This window comes from Phyllostomus hastatus, unplaced genomic scaffold, assembly GCF_019186645.2.
Source record: "Phyllostomus hastatus isolate PE091 unplaced genomic scaffold, TTU_PhHast_1.1 phas_scaffold_501, whole genome shotgun sequence".
NCBI classification, from domain to species: Eukaryota; Metazoa; Chordata; class Mammalia; order Chiroptera; family Phyllostomidae; genus Phyllostomus; species Phyllostomus hastatus.
The window spans coordinates 16,941,751-16,962,279 of NW_025334033.1; the positions used below are offsets into that span (position 1 = coordinate 16,941,751).

The 20,529-nt window shown below is 37.3% G+C and overlaps 1 protein-coding gene across 1 annotated transcript in view; it reads right to left on the reverse strand.

Annotated features, from left to right (window-relative positions):
• Positions 1 to 3,099, reverse strand: part of TRPM7 (transient receptor potential cation channel subfamily M member 7) — a 133,029-nt gene extending 129,930 nt beyond the window's left edge. Inside the window, exon 1 of the mRNA XM_045823803.1 lies at positions 2,377 to 3,099. Coding sequence (XP_045679759.1) covers positions 2,377 to 2,379 — 3 coding nt within the window. The 5' untranslated portion in view covers positions 2,380 to 3,099. The remainder of the gene's footprint in view (positions 1 to 2,376) is intronic.
• Between the last annotated feature and the right edge of the window lie 17,430 nt (positions 3,100 to 20,529).

Below are 20,529 nucleotides of genomic sequence, written 5' to 3' on the forward strand. Positions count from 1 at the left end.
CCTCTTGGTCTGTGGAAAAAATTATCTTCCACAAAACCAGTCCCTGGTGCCAAAAAAGTTGGTGGATACTATGCAATAGTATCACACTATTCTTTTTTTTTGCAAATTGATACTGCCCTTCAACACTATTAAGTATCACGGTGCCCGCAACATAGTAAACAATGTTTGTTTTACGAAGTAACATATGCATCTTCCATTGAAGACAGGTCCATCTTTTATAAATAACTAGAATGTAAGCTGTCTGAAAGTGGGAAACTTGTCTAACACATCTTTGCCACTCTAGGGCCTTATCACAGTGCTTGGAATATATTAAACACTGAATAAGTGATTGCCAAATGAATGACACAAATATTTCCATCAGGCATAGTAGATAGTTTTATACAGAATTTTATTCTACTACAGTTTTATATTTGTGTTTCTTGATATTTTATTTGTTTTTGTATTGTTTTGGGCCAGTTAACTGATTAATTTTAAAGCTTTTTAAAATGGAGAAAATATTTGTATGTTTTCTTTTAGTATCAAAGAGGAAACTGATTACCAGAAGCAAATGCCTTAAATAACAGTTTACAATACTAATTACACAATATACATATAATATACTTCGGTAAATTCTTAGGTCACAGTGCTGAAGTTGAAAAGGCTCAACATTTATCATTACTGGAGAACCTCAGTTTTAGGTTATTCTAAAGTTCCACTATAATTTAATAGGAATAAAGAAACAGAACTCAACAGCAGTCAGGACTCAAATAATGTAAAGAACAAAATCAGACTCTTAATTTCAAATTTTAAGGTGAGAATTTCTCCCTGTGGAATCAACAGGATTACTAGCACCATGTACAACTCAATAATGAGTTGTTACCATGTGCTAAATACAGTGCACAGTTTATGTACACAAGCATGTTGTTTGGGGGAAAACATCTACTATTTTAAAAAAAGACTGGACATAAATAAACAAAAAAGTAGCAGTAATAGAACAAATTCATGCCACACCTTAATATTTGAAGGTTAGGTTTCAAATTATTAGACTTTCAGTAGCAACCAAAGTCATCTGGTTGCTTTAAAAAAACATTAAGGAGCAATGCCTTTGAAGATGATGAATCATCTTCATTTCCATTTTCTAGCGTATCTAAATTTTTTTCAAAATACTGAATTTCAAATGTATGCTATTTACCATCTAAAAAGGAAAATCTAGACACACTGAAGAATCAGTATTAATGGTTTGTTTTTTTAAAAAAAGGCACTTTGATTCAACTTTCCTCTCAAAAAATGGGAATCCACTTAATAAATTTAAATATTTAGCGACGGTGAAGGAACTCAAAATACCATTTTTTTAAAAAATTAGGAAAAGGGTAAAATGACGTTTTATTGACTTTATGTTATTAAAGAAGGTGGAAAATAGTAGAAGGTGTACTATTTATACAAAGTGCAGCACTTGAAATAGCTTCTCAAGTAAACCTGCCAGATTCTAGCGGATGGAGAGTTGGTTGCATGAAGCCTATCAAATTCAAGTACTAACCAGAAATATCTACCCTCGCTCTTCAAGTCCCTGATCTAAATGACTTTCTCTAAAGGAATTCTTCAAGTTCATTCCTGGCCTTAGCCAAAAAAAAAAAAAAAAACCATCAAAAGCTGCAATGCACCGCATCTCTCGCCACTCCGCACCTTAGGTTTAAAACACGACCAATCCTTCTCTAGGGTAACGGATGAAGCAGTCTGACGTGAATCCAGGCAACACATGGCCTTGGTACCTACAGTAGTGCTTCATTATAATCTTTAATTCTTGCTGGAGAAAATTCCAAGCCAGATCTACCATCAATATCGTCAAATCCCTCTCCTTTGGCTCCGAAAGGGAAATGTACCTGTAGCGTATCCGCTGCGCAGCAAACCAGGCACAGCTCCAACCTCGTGTCCTGTATCCCTTTTTTGTTTCCTCGCAGCCCTCCCTCCCCACGCAGAACTTGAGCAGAGCAGTTGGCTCCCTTATCTGCCAGCAACTGGCGCCAGGAGGATCGCGCTCCCGGGAGGCGCAGAGCTCGGAGGCTGAGCCCTGCGTCTGGCCCGCTGCAGCCGCTCGGCTCAGCCAGGTACTCCCTGGCTCGCGCCTCTACCGCCTCGCGGGGGCCTCGCTGGGTCTTTGCTCTCGATTTCCGCGACGAGCTGTCGCGCCAGATTTGCTACCTGCTTCCTGCCGCTCACCCCCAAAAGAACTGCACTCCCGTCCGGCCAAGGCAAGTCCGGAAGTCTCTAAGCAATTTGTTGGGTCCTTGGCCCCGGCAAGCGCCGCTCCGCGCACACACTTGCCGGCCAAGTCCTACCGCTTCCCTGCCCGCAACCTCCGGGGCCATTCCCAGTCCAGGGACTGCGTGGGGCAAGTACCATTCTCCTCACGGGGCGGACTCCGGAAGGGCAGCAACTCCACCTCCTCCTCCTCCGCGGCCTGTAGCCATCTATCGGGAAGCGTCTCCGGAGTCGGCAGCAGAGGCCGCCGGACAAGGACAGCCCAGGGAAATCTTCTCACAACTAACTCAGCTCCGGCACTAGCAGCAGAAGCCGAGTCTTTCATAATTGTGCGACCAACTCCTCCGGGTGACCCGCCACAGGGACGCACCCGCGCCCGCCTCCGCCGGCGAGGGGGCTGGAGACAGACCACGTGAGAGGCGCGTCCTGTGCGTCGCGGCCCGCAGGCCGGGTCACGTGAGGGGGCGCGCTCCCTCCTTCCAGGCAGTCTTCCTACGCGCCCCGAGCCGCGCCCCTCGGGGTTCCCGGGATGGGTGGGGTGTACTCCTTGGATCTCCACTGGATACCGAGGCGGGACTTGCACGAACCTGTGCCCCAGCTCCGGGAATGAAACTTGGGGAAGCAGTAGCTGAGGGTTAAGGATCCAGGCCTCCCGGATAGGAAGTTGCGGTGTGCTCTCAGCTGGGCCTCGCCTCTAGCTGCTCTGTCAAGTAGCGTTTCGCAGTCCTTTTTCTGTTACTCATCGCGGATAGAGGCCTTAAATAGTACTCTGCTCGTCCAAATGCAAAGTCATCTCACCCCAAATCATGTTGTTCCCCGTTTCCCCTGTTTCTTCCAGCAAAAGCCTTCCCCCAACTCTGGCGTTGGGCACCATCCTTTCCCTCCAGCTGTGTCGCCCACAAACCCCCATACCCCATATGCGACCAAAGACTGTGGGTCGTTCCAAATCTAATACATGCGTCTCTGTCTTTCCTTTCCTTTGCTGTCACACAAGCCGAAGTTTGACTGTTAGTGACAGTTCACTACATGTTGCTTTTCACACACAATACATTCCTACTCCAGAATAACTTGGAGGTTCCCCCATTTCAAGGGTTCCTTCCTCTGCCTGGCGGGTTGTGGCTCAGTGGGTTGGGCGTCCTCCCCCCACAGGGAGAGACCACGGTTCGATTCAGGCCTGGGCTGCGAGTTTCCATCCCTCAACTGGGCGCCACCCGTCCCTGTTTCTCTCCCTCTCTTTCTCCCTTTCTTCCCCTATCCGGAAAGTAAATAAATAAAAATCTTTTAAAAAGAGAGAGCTCTCCTCTCTCACCCTTTGTGACCTTTTTTTTTCCTCCCCCTGAAAGAAAGGGGAGGGAGGAAGAGAGGGAGAGAAACACCCGTGAGGGAAAGAAACAAACTGGTTGCTTCTCCCGCAACCCCTCGGTCTCAGCCCCAAACAGAACCTGGCTGGGCCATCCAGGCTCCTTGCCAGGACTGAGAACGCGACCTTTCAGTTTCCACGACTAGCCCAACCCACTGCACCACACCAGTCACGGTCTCTTATCTTTATTGAGGGTACTTGGAAAGGTTGGAGGCAATAGAATATGAACTACGGCTTGGCGGGAAGAATTGGAAAGGTATGTATAGAAGATATTACAGATAAGGAGAACACAAACAAAGGCGGAGCGACATAAGCTCACGTACTCGCACGAACCCTTTTAAGTGAGAAGAGGCTGTGTCTTTGGTAATAAACTTGAACAGCCTCTTCTCTAGGCCTAATTGAGTAAGAATGATCCCGAAGTTCCTTTGCACTTAAAACCCTTTAGTGTCTCTTGTTCTCAAGACAAGTCCAAATAGTTGGACTTAGAAGTCCAACTATTAGAAGTCCAACTATAGAAGTATGTGACCCAGTTTTATTTTTCCAGTCTTATCTCTAGTCACTTCTAGACTTCTTTTGGTCCCCTTCAAATATGTTATCATGGCTCAACTTGTAAGCACCTTCATTCAAGAAAATTTTTAACACAGTATTATTTATAATAGCCAAGATACGGAAGCAACCTAGGTGTCCATGGATGAATGGATAAAAAAGATGTGGTACATATACAACGCAATATTAGTAATAAAATCCTGCCATTTTTCACAACATGGATGGACCTGGTGGGTATTATGCTAAGTGAAATAAGTCAAACAGAGAAAGACACTGTGTGTTACAACTTTTAATGTGTTTTTAAAAATGAGCAAATAAAATGGAAACAAATTCATAGAAACAGAGATCAGCCCTGGCCAGTGTGGCTCGGTTGGTTGGAGCATCGTCCCACACACCAGAAGGTTTGGGGTTTGATTCCCAATTAGGGTACATACCTAGGTTATGGGATTGGTCCTCATTGGGAGTGCCTACCAGAAGGCAGCAGATCAATGTTTCTTTCTCACATCGATATTTCTCTCCCTCTCCCTCTCTTTATAAAATCAATAAGCATATTTTAAAAAATTTTTAAAAAGCAAACTAATGGTCGCCAAAGGGGAAGGAAGCTGGGAAGGGTAAATAAGGCAAAGGAGAATATAGTTAACAATGTTGTGAAAAGTTTGCATGGCAACAGATGAGTACTAGACTTAGTGAGTTTGTCACATGGCAAGGTACATAAATATGACTTGCTATATTGTACACTTGAAAGTAATAGAGTATTTTATATTGACCATATTTGAATTAAAATATTAAAACAAAAAATTATAAAACACTAAAAATAAAATTTCATCTTCCTCAAAAATAATTTTTTTTTGTTTTACTCTCTGCCCTAGCACATGAAATATGGGTTAAGTGCTCCTCTTGTATGTTTCTTCTGCACACTGTATATTCCCTGTCATAGCATTTATCCCACTGTATGCTAATCACCAATTTACTAATTCCACCTTTTGCTAATAAATGTTCAAGGATCATAAGCTTATCAATTTTATTCACCAATGTATCATATCTTGATGACATATATGTAGGAGTCATTCAATAATATTTGTTGAAGAAAAACATAAACCCTCTGATAGGCCAGAATCTGAGGATATAACTTTGTCCTCTTGTTCTGGCATGCATAGTTTCATGCCAGACTAAGATATCGTGGTATTCATACAAAGTACAGTGTTGCAGGAGGTATAGCACAATGTTGAAGTCTGTTCCCATAGTATATTGTTTAATCAATCAGCCATCCGTTCACTGATACTTGCTCAACATTTACTGTTGATCACGCAGTGTGTTCCAAGTCACTTCCTTGCACGGTTCAGGCCTTGTGCTGCTGTCTGTGCCTCTTTCCTAAAATGTTTTGTCCCAACTACATTGAGACAAATGTAATTCATTCATCAACTACATTGGCATTAACTTTTAAGTGTCCAGTTCCTTCCTGCATGTGATATATAAGGACAAATATGGGATGTCCTATAAGAAAGTAGAAATGATAGAAATAAAAAAGAAAATTGCCTGTATAAAATCAATTCCTTAAACATCAATGTCCTTAATACTATCCATATCTATCAGAAAGTTTTAATATACCCCTACAAGCATATATACCTCAGTTTGAGGACCACTGCCTTAGAGCACTAACTCTAATCACCCTTGTCGTGGTTAATTTTATGGGTCAACTTGACTGGGATGTGGAGTGCCTAGATTAAACATTACTTCTGGCGTGTCTGTGAGGGTGCTTCTGGATGAGATTAACATTTGAAGTGGTGAACTAAGTAAAGCCGATTGCCCTCCCAAATATGGGTGGGACATCATTCAGTCCATTGAGGAGCTGAATAGAAAAAAAAAAATCAGTGGGAGGAGATTTTACTCTCTGCCTGACTGCTGAGCTGAGACATTAGCCTTCTCTTGCACTTGATTAGGAATTACACCATCAGCCTTCTGGTTCTCAAAACTACACCACTAGCATTCCTGGGTATCTACTTGCAGACAGTAGATACTGTAGTGGGACTTCTCAGAATGTATAACTGCATGAGCCAATCTTTATAATAAAACATATATATATATGATAAGGTATGTCCAGAAAAAGTCCAGCCATTGTTAATATAACGAGAATGGTTTGCACAACATTGATGTAATCTGGCAGTCAAGGAGAGTGGACTGGAATGTGCATGCATAAACAATGATGACTTCACTGTACTAGTCAGTGGGGATGGTAGAAGCCTTTGAGTGAGCATGTGTACTATGTGGTCATCACATTCAAAATGACTGAATGAGTACAGCAATGAATCTGCATCAAATTTTGTGTTGAGTTTGAATATTCTTCCCCAGCAGCTATGTGGATGATTTAGAAGGCCTCAGCTATGACAACTGGTGATTGGCAGTTTCATCATGACAACACGCCTTCTCATGCATCATGTCTTCTGCAGAGTTTTTTGTTGAAACATCAAATCACCCAGGTGACTCAGCCCCCTTACAGCCCAGATTTGGCACCCTGTGACTTCTGCATTTTCCAAAAACTAAAATCATTTTTGAAAAAGAAAAGATTTCAGGCCATTAAGGAGATTCAGGGAAGTTCAACAGAGCAACTGATGAAGAGTGGGAGAACTGTGTGAGGTCCCAAGTTGCCTACTTTGAAGGGGACTAAAACAGTATTGTCCTATATACAATGTTTCTTGTATCTTGTATCTTCTTCAGCAAATCTGGTTTTTGTAATACATGACTGGATACCTTCTGGACAGACCTCCATATACATACATGCTCATATATGTATATACACATATATATCTCAGTTCTGTTCTCTGGAAAATCCTGATTAATAGAAATTCCCTTCCATCTTAATGTTTTAATCTACTGATATATGCATAATTTTGTTATAGATAATTACAATATTCTAGTTAGTAAAAGATTTTCAGGTAAAGTTTTTTATTCTGATACAATCATATAAGAACAATTGAAATTTTAAATTAAAACCCAATATCATTTATATTAGCACCTAAAAATAAAATACTTAGGTATACATCTAACAAAATATATACAAATTTCATATGAAGAAAACTATAAAACTGATGAAAAATCAAAGAAGCTCTAAAATGGAAAGATGCTCCAACTACATGGATAAGAAACCTCAATATTGTCAAGATATCAGTTCTTCACAACTTGATCTATAGATTCAACACAATCCCAATCAAAATCGCAGCAAGGTGTTTGGTGGATATCACCAAATTTATTCTGAAGTTTGTATGGAGCAGCCAAAGACCCAGATTAGTAAGCAATATCAAAAGCAACAAAATCAAGGACTGACATGATATTACCCATCTTCAAGAGTTATTCTAAAGCTACAGTAATAAAGACAATAGGATTTTGATGAAAGAATGGGCAAATAGATCAATGGAGCAGAATGGAGAGGCTAGAAATAGACCCATACGGATATAGTTAAGTGATCTTTGATAAAGGATCAAAGGCACATCAAAAGTGAATCTAAACATAGATCATATACCTTGCACAAAAATAAACTCAAAATAGATCATAAAACTAAATATAAACACAAAACTCCTAGAGGATAACATAGAAGAAACATTAGGTGAAGTTTAGTTTGACAATGACTCTGCATGCAACATCAAAAGCACAATCCAGAAAGAGAAAAATTAATAAATGGCACTTAATTAAAATTAAAAATTTCTGCTCTGTGAAAGATACTGTTAAGAGAATAAAAAGTTGAGCCACAGATTAAGAGAAATTATTTCAAAACACATGTCTGATATCTGAAATATTTTTCAAAATCTTAGTGTCGCAGGTTCGATTCCCAGTCAGGCCATATACCTGGGTTGCAGGCCATGACCCCCAGCAACCCCACATTGATGTTTCTCTCTCTCTCTCTTTCTCCCTCCCTTCCCTCTCTAAAAATAAATAAAATAAAATCTTTAAAAAAATATCTTAAAACTCAACAATAAGAAACATAACCCAATTTTAAAATCATAGGATTAAAATATCTGAAGAGAAGTCAAAAGATCTGAAATGACAACTCACCAATTGCAAATTAAACCATAAATTACTAGAATGGCAAAAATTCAAATTACCTATAATACTAAATGCAGGTAACAATATAGTGCATCAGGAACTCTCATTCATTGCTGGTGGAAATGCAAAATGGTACTGACACTTTGAAATGTAGTATGACAGTTTCTTACAAAACGAAAAATGTTCTTGTAATATAATCCAGCTATTGTGCTCCTTGGTTTTTACCCAAATGAGTTGGAATTTTATGTCTACTTAAAAACCTGCATGTGTATATTAGTAGCAGCCTTATGCATGATTGCCAAAACTTTGAAGCAACCAAGAGGTCCTTTAATAAGTAGATAGATAAACAAACTGTGGTACATCCACACAATAGAATATTATCCCATGATAAAAAGATTAGATCTATTATGCCAAGAAAAGATATGGAAGAAACTTCCATGAATATTGCTAAATAAAGAAGCCAATCTAACAGGCTACATACTGTTGATTCCAAGTGTATGACATTTTGGAAAAGGCAAAACTAGGGCAACATTAAAAAGATCAGTGATAGCCAGGGGTTTAGGAGGAGTGGGAGAATGATGAATAAGTGGAGCACAGGGTATTTTTAAGGCAGTGAAACTATTACATATGACACTGTAATGTGGACACATGTCATCATACATTTGTCAAAACCCATAGAGTGTACAGCATGAAGAATAAATCCTAATGTAAATTATAAACTTTAATTAATAATAATGTATCACTCTTGGCTCATCAGTAATGACAAATGTACCACATAAATGGAAGATGTTAAAAATAGGGAAAACTGAGGAGGGTTTATGGAACTTTCCGCACATTTTGCTCAGTTTTTTTTGTAAGTGTTGAACAGCTCTAAAAATAAAGTCTAATGATAATAAAAACAAAGAAAGTAGACTAAAAACACAAGTTAAGGTAAAAAATGATGTAAAATGTCCTATTTTTGAAAAAGAGTTTGTTAACATTCTTAAGTAAATGACAATGGGGATGAAATCATTATAATATTTCAATTCCAAGCAATCAAATTTATATTTTAAAATTTCTAAATTTGCAGTATTCTGGTAATTGCATTTATTGCCAATATTTAAAAATGTGATGAAGAGGTATGAGTTACATAATAGTTTTTTTACATTGATTTTTTTATTGAGACATATTTGACATATTTTGTTCATTTCAGGTGCACAACACAGTGACTCGGTATATGTATATATTGTGAAATGATCACTGCACTAAATCTAGTAACATTCATTCATCCAAATCTTTTCAAAATTATTGTAGGTAGTATGCAAATAAAAATGGTTGAGGGCCATCTTTCCACAGCCATTTCACTGTTTTAGAAGAAGGTAGAAATAGTCATAGTGTTTTAGACTTTAAGTTTGATAACATTAAAAAAATAATATTAAGAATCATGAAAATAGAATTTTTATAGTAGAATTATAAAGCAGTAGAGAGGAGAAATGGATTTAAAAAACTCATTCAATGCAAAAGATGTCAGTGATGAGCCCAATTTCTTTTTTTTTTTGTAATTTAAATTTGTTAACAAATATAAACAATACATGGTGTTACATAAACAATTAGAAACTTTCAGAAGCACATTTTGTTGATTTAAACTCATAAACAGCTGCAGTAGGAATATGGGAATTCTGAAGCAACCATTTAAAAAATTACTAGAGTCTCTGAGGTTTTAGAGTGTATAATAATAAAGAGGCTTAAAAGCTGTTTGTTGTAATTTCTATCTGAAGTGAATAATAACTAGTACAACTTATGAATGATCACTATCTCTGACACTAACCAGGTTTTAGGACTTCCCACAATGATTTAAAACATGTTTTATAAAACTTGACATCCACACAAAGAGGATCCACTAATTCAGATACATAAAAGCAGATTCCATAGTGAAACATTTTGAAAGCATCTGAGTTATTACTTCCTTATACTGAATAGCTACCTATTTATTCAATAATTTCTATTTGCCAGGTATTATTCTACTAATTTAACATGTGTTAACTTATTAAGTCCTCTCAATTCTATGAGCTAAATACTATTATTATCATTACTATCATACAGAGGACAAAACAGAGGCACAGGGCAGAACCAGAGTTTCAACCAAGACAGACTAATTCAGAGTTTATGCTCTTAAACCTGATGCTGTTATTACCTCTAGTGACAGTAAAACATGACTGAACCATCTGTTACTAGTAATAAAGAACAGATTATACACGATTCATTATTTCACAAAATATTTCCCTCAGACTGTTTAATCAGCTAATTAAGAATCTTTGTTTACTTCATCAGGTCAAATACTTGGCTTATGTGACCGTTTCCACATTAATCATGCTCTGACTTCACCCTAAATGGATTTGCCACCAGTGTGAGTCCCTGGGCCACACAAAAGGGCATTGTATCTCAGAACCAGAGGAATAACTTAGAATGCTGGGGACATTTAAAACAATTAACATCAATTAGGGCATCAGAATAATTAGAAAGGGCCAAGTTATGAGATGTTTATTTAATATAATTTTCTCTGCCACTTAAAATTAGACATTCATAAATATTTGGCAAATCCTTTGTTTATATAAGCAAAGAGTGATTAAGCTGGTTCCAACAAATTTTGCAGTACTTTGGATAGAAGATTAATGGATTTTCTTTCTGAGGTGTTTTTTTTTTTCAGAAGAATTAACCTGGTTTGCAAGAAGAAAGTTTATGAAATGGCAACCCAAAATATGTAGAATATTTCAAATGTTAATCTCTAATCCCAAGCTTGGTACTGTGCCTGGTGTGTCATAGGTATTCAAGAAATGGTTCTACAATAATCATTCTAGAATAATAGTTCTAGAATAATCAGACTTCTTCCATTTTATTGTATGTAAATGTGCTAATTAGTTACACAATATACAAGTAATAAACATGTTTAAAAATTTTCTCTTTGGCCTTAGTTTACTTTGAAAGAAAAAAAAATTTCTTCCTAAAGTTTTCAAACTGTGCTCCACGTGGCTAGATTTAGGCAAAAGCTAGAACAAATTGCCAGTAACCATAGAGAGAAATTACCCTTTGAATATAACAAAGATGTTGTGTTGATAAAGAATGTTATTTCTGGGACTACATGAACTTCTCTGAGGCATGTGTGAATGTATAATGAATGCATTCCTTTAGCTGGATGGAGTTTAATAGGGTCTAAGATGAAATGCATCCAGCTATGATAAACAATGATAATTTTTTACCCTGGCTGGTGTAGCTCCGTGGATTAAGTGCGGGCTGTGAACCAAAGTGTCGCCAGTTCAATTCCCAGTCAGGGCACATGCCGGGGTTGCAGGCCAAGTCTCCACTTGGGGGCACACAAGAGACAACCACACATTGATGTTTCTCTCCTTCCCTTCCTCTCTAAATATAAGTAAAAATAAAATAAAAAAACAGTGATAATTTCCTGAAAATAATTTTGGTGGTGTAGCTATTCCTAAATCATTTGGTTCAACTGCTTCCTGAGAAAGCAGGGGTAAAAAATTGGTAGAACCTATGTAAAAAAATCAATCCCTAAATTTCTACTGAGGCAGAGGCTTTATCACATAAAACTGAGGGATGAACAATCAGGTTGTACACATAAAGTGATTTTGGATTTAAAGATCATGAGACTGCTATAGATTTTAATTTTCACAATTTTTAAATTATTAACTCTGGCTGTATAGCTGAGTTGGTTAGAGCATCAACCCAATATGACAAGGTTGTGTTTCTATCCCACATCAGGGCACATGCAGGAATACACCAATGAATGCATATGTAAGTGGAACAATACATCGATGTCTGTCTGTCTGTCTCTCCCTCCCTCCTCTCTCTCTAAAGTCAATAAATTTTTAAAAATTAAAAAATTATCCCTGATTGGTGTAGCTTAGTGGATTGAGCATGGGCCTGTGAACAAAAGGTCGTGGGTTTGATTCCCAGGCGGGGCACATGCCTGAGTTGCAGTCCAGCTGTTGAGTAGGGGGCGTGTGAGGCAACAACACCTTGATGTTTCTTTTCCTCTCTTTCTCCTTCCTTTCCCTTCTGTCTAAAAATACATAAATGAAATATTTTTTAAAAATCAAAAAATTATTAATTAGTTGTTCTAGTTGTGAATTTGTATTCATTTGCACAGACACATCAATGTTTTTGAGCAAACCCAAGGAATAAAATGATTATATAGTTTGACACTTAAGGGTTTGCTTTGATAATTACTCTATGGATTGCTAAAAAAGGATTTTCTTTAAAAAAGTTAAAAAAAATTGAAGACAAGGAATCTCGAAAAATATCTGATTTTCTAATACTGGGTATTATTTTTTTACTATATGTTAATATGATTAACATATTTCCTAACTTAATAGCAATTTATTAAGATATTTAACATTATAAGGTTACCTAATGAAGGTCCCAAAGTATAAGTTAAATGGCATTAAAATGAAGTTACTATATGTATTTATGTTTATATGTATATATTTGCCTCACTGTTCTTGAGAGTTTTCACCTTCTTTCATGAAGATCTCAAAGGGATAATACTCAGATAGCTAATCTTGACCTAATATGCTTCAAGATCATAAGACCAATTACAATGTACATAACACTCTAAGTGAAACTAAAATGTGTAAACATAAAATAACCAAACAATCAACAATTATTAATCGGTTCTGTGCTCTGAATACCATTTAAATACAATATAGGTGCTTAATACTAAATGCTCACAAAGATATAGCTAAAGAAAAGAATAAAAACATAAGGAGAGATGAAGATGATGAGTTGAGTGCATGTAATTTTGCACACTTGTGAAATATGAAAAACAGTTTTCAAAGATAATTAATGAAAAATTGTATACACATACAAGAGTAGAAACAAATACCTGTCACATATATTTAATGACTATTAAGATTTTACTGCATTTACTTTATCTGTTCTTTCCTTTTTTCTTATTTTCTTAGTTGAAGCTGATTTATTTTATTGTATTTATTTATTTTTTAATACTTACTTGAGGATATGTTTATCAGTTTTAGAGAGAGATAGAGAGAGAAAAATCAATGGGCTGCCTCCCACACACAGCTCTGACCAAGGATCAAACCTATAATCTGGGTATGTGCCCTGATGGAAAATACAACCTTTTGGTATATGGGACAATGCTCCAATCAGCTGAACCACCCAGCCAGGGCAAGCTGATTTATTTTAGAATAAATCATAGGTGCCATGTCATTTTTCTCTTCTATATTTCAACATACATACAGTGGAGCTGAAAAATACCCATCAACTTGTGACATTTCAGCCATCATAAGGGTGGTGGTGCAAGGCATTACTCAGGTGTTTGTGGTCATGCCGGTGTAAACAACCCTACACCTACTGCACTGCCAGCCATACAAAACTATTGCACACACAATTATATACCATACATAATACCTGATGATAATAAAACTACAATGTTGCTGATTTATATATTTACTGTGCTACGCTTTTTTGTCATTATTTAGATTGTACTCTTTGTACTTCTAAAAAAGCCAAGTTTACTGTAAAGCATTATGCCACGTTATGGTGGCATTAGCCTCATACATCTCATGATTACTGGGTCTCTTTATTGTATCATTTTCTCTTGTGCTTGATTTAACTTCATGTTGTTTTGTACACTGACATGCTTCACAGACTTGTGGCCTAGGAGCCATAGACCATTCCATAGAGCCTAGGTGTGTAGTAAGTAGGCTGTACCATCTAGGTCTGTGTAAGTGCACTCTATGGTATTCATATTTCCACAAAATGACTTAACAGCAAATTATCAGAATTTATTCCTTTAGTAAGTGGTGCATGAGTGTACATCTGTTTTCAAAAAATGGACATGCCATTATCACATGTAAAAAAATGAACATTAATGGTTTGTTATTGTCTTATATCTGGTTCATAACCAAATGATAGTTTTTATCATAAATATGTGTCAGATTTTATCAAATGCTTTTTCTACATTTATTGATATGATCATGTGGTTTTCACCCTTCATTTTGTTTATACGGTGTATCACATTTATTGATTTGTGAGTATTATATCAATTTTGCATCCTCAGAATAAACTCCATTTGATGATGGTGTATGATCTTTTTGATGCATTGCTGTATTCAGTTTGCTAATATTTTGTTGAGGATTTTAGCATCTATGTTCATCAGGAATATTGCCCTATAATTTTCTGTTTTGTAGTGTTTATGTGGTTTTAGAATTAGAATAATGCTGGCTTCTTAAAATGAGCTTGGGAGTCTTCACCCCTCTTTAATTTTCTGGAATAGTTTGAGAGGTGTGAGTTCTTCTCCAAATGTTTGGTAAAATTCACCTGTGAAGCCATCTGGTCCAAGGCTTTTGTTTGTTGGGAGTTTTTTGATTACTGCTTCAATTTCATTAGGTGCAATCTATTCAGATTCTCTGATTCTTTCTGATTTAGTTTTGGAAGACTGTATGTTTCTAGACTTTATCCATTTTGTCCAGGTTGTCCAGTTTGTTGGCATATAGTTTGTACGTAATATTATCTTTACTCTGTGTGTATTTCTCATTCTGTGGTGGGTTTTTTGGAAACATCATGTATATGGGTCTTGTTTTCTTATCCATTAAGCTACCCTTTGTTGTTTTTTGGAGCATTTAAGCTCTCTACACTTAAAGTGATTTACAGTCATGTATGTATTGCCATTTTACTTTTAACTACTTTCTTCTGTTTGTTTTTTTTCCCCTTCTTTCTACAACAAGCCCTTTAACTGTGAAATATAGTTTTGCTGGGTAAAATAGCTTTGGCTGTAGATCCTGCTTTTGGCATGAATTATTTCGTGCCAAACCCTTCTGGCCTGAAATGTTTCTGTTGAGAAATCAGATGATTGTCTAATGGGATCTTCCTTATATGTAATTGTTTTTCTTTTGTGGCTTTTAAGATTCTGTCCTTCTTTTTAAGCTTTGCCAATTTGCTTATGATGTGTCTTGGTGTGGGGTCTTTGGGTTCATCTTGTTTAGGACTCTGCACTTCATGGACTTGTGTGTTTTTCCTTCACCAAGTTAGGGAAGTTTACAGTCATTATTTCTTCAAATAGGTTCTCGATTTTTTTGCTCATCCTTTTCTCCTTCCGGTATCTCCATGATGCAGATGTTATTACATTTCATTTTGTCCTAAACATCGCTTACACTCTCATGTTCTTAAATTCTTTTTTCTTTTTGCTGCTGTGCTTGAGTGTTTTATCCTACCTTGTTTTCCAAATTGCTGATTCAATCCTCTGCTTCATCTAACCTGCTGTTTATTTCTTCCAGTGTATTATTTCAGATATTGCATTCTTAATTTCTAAGTGGTCCTTTTTATTGTTTCTATGGTTTTTTATGCTGTTGAGCATTCTTATACTAATTAAACTCTATATCTCAGTCTTATAAACTCTGTATCTGATAGATAAATTGCTTGCCCTCATTTTATCTAGCTCTTCTAGAGAACTCTCTTGTCCATTCATGTGGGGCCTGTGTCTTCCCATTTTCACTGCCTCTTTGTGTTCGTTTCTATGTGTCATGTAGACCTGCAACAACTGTGTCTATGTGACATGACACATAGGGTGTGTGTCATGTAAATACTCATCTATGTCAGACGTTGCCTGTGACTGGCACTGGGCAACCTGTTTGTGAAACCGGAAAAGTTGGCACTTGTTCTGCCTGTCACTACCCGAACCCGTAAGTAGAGATAAGGAGTGAATCTTTATGGGCACTTTATTTAGATTCTGTGATCTGAGAAGATGGTGGGCTCTATACCCTCAAAAACTGTCTCAACATCTAATCTCAAGGCAACCTTTTTATAAGGAAAAGAAAGGATATGTAAGGGATTTGGAAAAATAGGTTAATTGGATTAGAGTTTCAGTTGGGCAGTGATTTTCCTAGCACTTCTTTATCTGTTGATCAACAATTTGTTATCTGTGTTCGCTCACTGGAACACAATGGCTCAGATACCATCTCCATTGCTTGCATATACCCTGGGGCACAAAGGTTGAATTGTCTATCTTCTGTCACCTACATCATGCCTTCTAGTTCCTAGAATGACAGCTTTCCACATGCATGAATTAAAATCTTTAACTTTTGATTTCCCCTATCATTTGGAGCGATCAGTGATCCACAGCTTGTGGCTCCTTCTGCTGTGCCTGGGTGTGTATAGAAAGAACTAAAGTATGCACCAAGGCCAGCTTTTACCAGTATTGGGCCTGGGGGAGGGTCAGCTAAATTCTCCAAGCTCCAAAAGAATCAACACCCCCCCCCACCCCGCCCCCTTTACACTTTCTTTCAGTCTTAATCACTGAAAGTGCCTCCGGAAGTACTCCTCAGCAGCTGTCTTAAGCTCCACAGGGTGGGGTGAGAATTCCTGCAGGTGGGGCTATTGCTCCCACCCAGGCTGATACTGCAAGGAGGGGAGAGCTCTGCCTTGGAAGATGACCTCTGCAGTATGGGGAATGACTCAGCACAGGGATCCTGGCAGCTGACTCTTCAGCTCTCCTCCCAGAGCCACCAATCCTCAACTCTCCTCACATGGCTCTAGTCTGCCTGTCCTTCCTCCACCAGAGCCCAGGGTAAGTGGCTAGAAATGAAATTTTGTGTGTTGGCCCTGAAAGAGGCTCTCTGCATCTGAAGCCATTTCTCCCTGGCAGACAGAAGTCCTGCTGCTTTTCACACCTGGATGTTACCTGAGATCCCTTCCTGGTTCTGGTGCTCTAGGCTGGAGAGCCCAGCTTGGAGTTTAGACCCCACGCTTCTCAGGAGGAACCCCCTTGGCTGCTGAAATATCCCTCCATGCCTTCACGTGCTGCCTGTGGGAGGCCAGCCAGCCTCCTTGTGCCTCTGCACTTCCTACCAGTCTCCTTGTGGTGATGTGGTTTCTTCCATCTGTCCTTGTATAAAGCTTCTCTACAGATAGTGTTCAATTGGTTATTCAGGATTTTTCAAAATTTAGTTGTAATTCCAGTTTTGGTCCTGGGAGGAGGTTAGTGTAGCTTCTAACTCTGCCACCATCTTGGAGCACCCTAAAATGGTTTTCTTTATTTTATTTTAATTGCTGTTCAAGTACAGTTTTCTGCTTTTTACTCCCATCTCAGCCCACCCCCAGCCCTCCCCACCTCCCTCCCGTTTCCAACCCCCCTCTGGTTTTTGTCTATGTGTCCTTTATACTTCTTCCTGTAAACCCTTCCCCTTTCCCCCTGAAATTCCCTCCCATTTACTCCCTGGTCACTGTCAGCCTGTTTTCTATTTCATTGTCTTTGGTTATATTTTGCTTGTTCATTTGTTTTGCTGTTTAGGTTCCTGTTAAAGGTGAGATCATATGTTATTTGTCTTTCACCACCTGGCTTATTTCTCTTAGCATAATGCTTTCCAGTTTCATCCATGCTGTTGCAAAGGGTAGGAGCTCCTTTCTTTCTGCTGCATAGAATTCCATTGTGTAAATGTACTATAAAAAGCTTCTGCACAGCTAAAGAAAATAGTATTAAAATAAAAAGAGAACCAACTGTATGGGAAAACATATTTGCCAATTACACCTCAGACAAGAGTTTAATCTCCAAAATATATAAAGAACTCACACGACTCCAGTCTAAGAATACAAGCAGCCCAATTAAAAAAATGGGCAAAGGACTTGAAAGGTCTTCTCCAAGGACATACAGAGGATCCAGAGACACATGAAAAGATGCTCAGTATCTCTAGCTATTAGAGATGCAAATTAAAACCACAATGAGATACCACTTCACACCAGTCAGAATGGCCATCATAAACAAAGCAACAAACAAGTGCTGTAGAGATTGTGGAGAAAAGGGAGCCCCAGTGCACTGTTGGTGGGATTGCAGACTAGTACCACCAGTATGGAAAACAGTATGGAATTTTCTCAGAAAACTAAAAATGGACCTGCCTTTTGACTCAGCAATTCCACTACTAGGATTATATCCTAAGAACTCTGAAACACCAATCCAAAAGAACTTATGCACCCCAATGTTCATAGCAGCACATTTTATAATAGCCAAGTGTTGAAGCAACCTAGGTGCCCATCAGTAAATGAATGGATTAAAATGGTTATTTTCTAATTTTATCATTCATGAAGAGCCACAGATTCCTCTTCTACTTCACATAGCTGGGCAAATTGTCCCTCTTTGACTCTGGCAGAAAACCAGGTTTGTTCTCTGTGAAGAGTGAAACAGGGTAGGTGGCCTGGAGGATACGTCACAACTGAGGGCATGAATGGGTAACACACTGAAAATGGTGTTTGAATGAGTATTTGCATATAGAATGATGAGACTCTCCACACTTTCCTTAACCATAGGGAACAAGCTCCAGAGATTGTAAGGGAAAATGATACAAATAATTTACTACTTAACCATCTGTTAGTATGTTTACCTGTTATGAGGAAAATAATTCAGTAGCTTTTTATAATTTGTATTTTGAGTCATAATAGAAGTATATGATAGAAAATGCAAACAGTACAAGAGTATACAGTGAAAAATGTTTCCTTTTTACCTCTGTGCCCTAGCCACTATACCACCCTCTTTCCCTACAGGCAGCCACTCTTCCCAATTCCTTATGCATCTTCCTAGACATACAGGCCTGTCGGATGAAGCGAGCTTCCTCCACAGCAGGCATGGGGGCAACAGGATGTTCTCAACATGTGGGTAAGACAAACACACTACAGAAACCGATCTGGGCCAACCACATCGGAATTAAAAAGTAGGATAGCAGTAGGATCTTAGTAATTTGTAGCAACATCAGCGAGGTTAAAAATGCCAGGAATGTTCATCACAAGAGGTATGCTCATTTCTCAGTAAAAACTGTCCATACATTAATTCAGTAAATACTTATTAAGGGCTATTGTATATAAACATAAATTTCTTGGAAATGACACTTACGGAATCTAGGTTTTAGGGATAATTTGCTAGACTTAAATAACCACACAATTTTGTAAGTAATTATTACCATTTGTACTTTATATGAACAGGATGACCTAGTACACTTTTAGTTCATTTTCAATTATTTTTTTACCATTCAAAATAAACAAGTTCAAATTTTACTTCAAAATAGAATTTATTGCATACCATAATGAATTTAATACATTAAAAAACTTTTTCTTGTCAGTACTGGCACGTATTGAAGAGCTTTAAAGCACTGCTAAATTTATACTTCAAAAATTTTTAAATTTTACATCACGTTCCATTAAAAAAATAAAGCCTAATAGTATTATAAAGTATTAATTTATACTAAATTACATATCAAAGAGTTAAAGAAAGAACTCCACACTCAAATCAATTATCTAAGAAGTAATGTATCAACCATGTATTTTTAAAAAGGTTCTCATTTAAACAAAATACAACAGAAGGTATAAACCACCAAATTTAAATGGACTTTTTCTACTAGGAAATCTTGCAAACCAACTATATAAACTTTGGATATTTATTTTAAAAATCCATATTCCAAAGCAATGTTGTTTACAAATTTTTATGTATAATTAAAGAAATACCTGATTACATTAAGTATTTGATATTTTTTGTTGCCCCTTAACTGCCATTAATACAAGACTATTTTAAAATTTTAATTTAAGAAATCACTTTTTCCCCAATGATCATTTTTGCTAATACAAAAGCTGCCCTTAAGAAACTTCAAACAAGCAAATTCACATACATGGTCTCCAACACAATGTGGCCTGTGCATTACTGTCAGATATTTCGTCCACTCCAAAAGCTCAGTAATCCAAATCATGGATACTACACAATTTATTTCAAATTCCAAAGGGCTGAGTAATTTGATTCAGAGCCCTTGAATTTATAAAATATTTTTCTTTCAGGAAGTATAACGTGATTTATAATCAGTGTTTTTATTTTATTTGCGTTACCCCAACCTGTTTGGAATTATACTCTAGGATAAATAGGTCACTGAAAATAAATTTTTTAAATTGTAGTGTTTGTTGTTTGTCATCACCTTGAATAAATTCAACTCTTTTCCTTGTTAATGGGAAACTACACAGCCTTTCAAACTAGTACATCACACCATTCTGAAATGCAATCTTTAATGTTTTTGAATCTCATTGGTTGAGAATAGCCTAAAATTTAGAGACCAAGCTTAAATAAAATAGTTGAAACATTTTTTTAGGCAAACATAAGCAACGTTTGCTTATATCTAAGGCAAAAATTGAAAGAACAAAAAGGAACTAGAAAGCTCATTTGTTTTTACTATAAAATGTACCAATTCACCAAAATCTCTATGGGCACTAAAATTTCATAAGAGCCAACAGTGGATGGGTTAATTTTTTTTCAAAAGAGAAATAAATCCTGGATTGTACTAATAAGGTATTGCTAATCTAAAAAA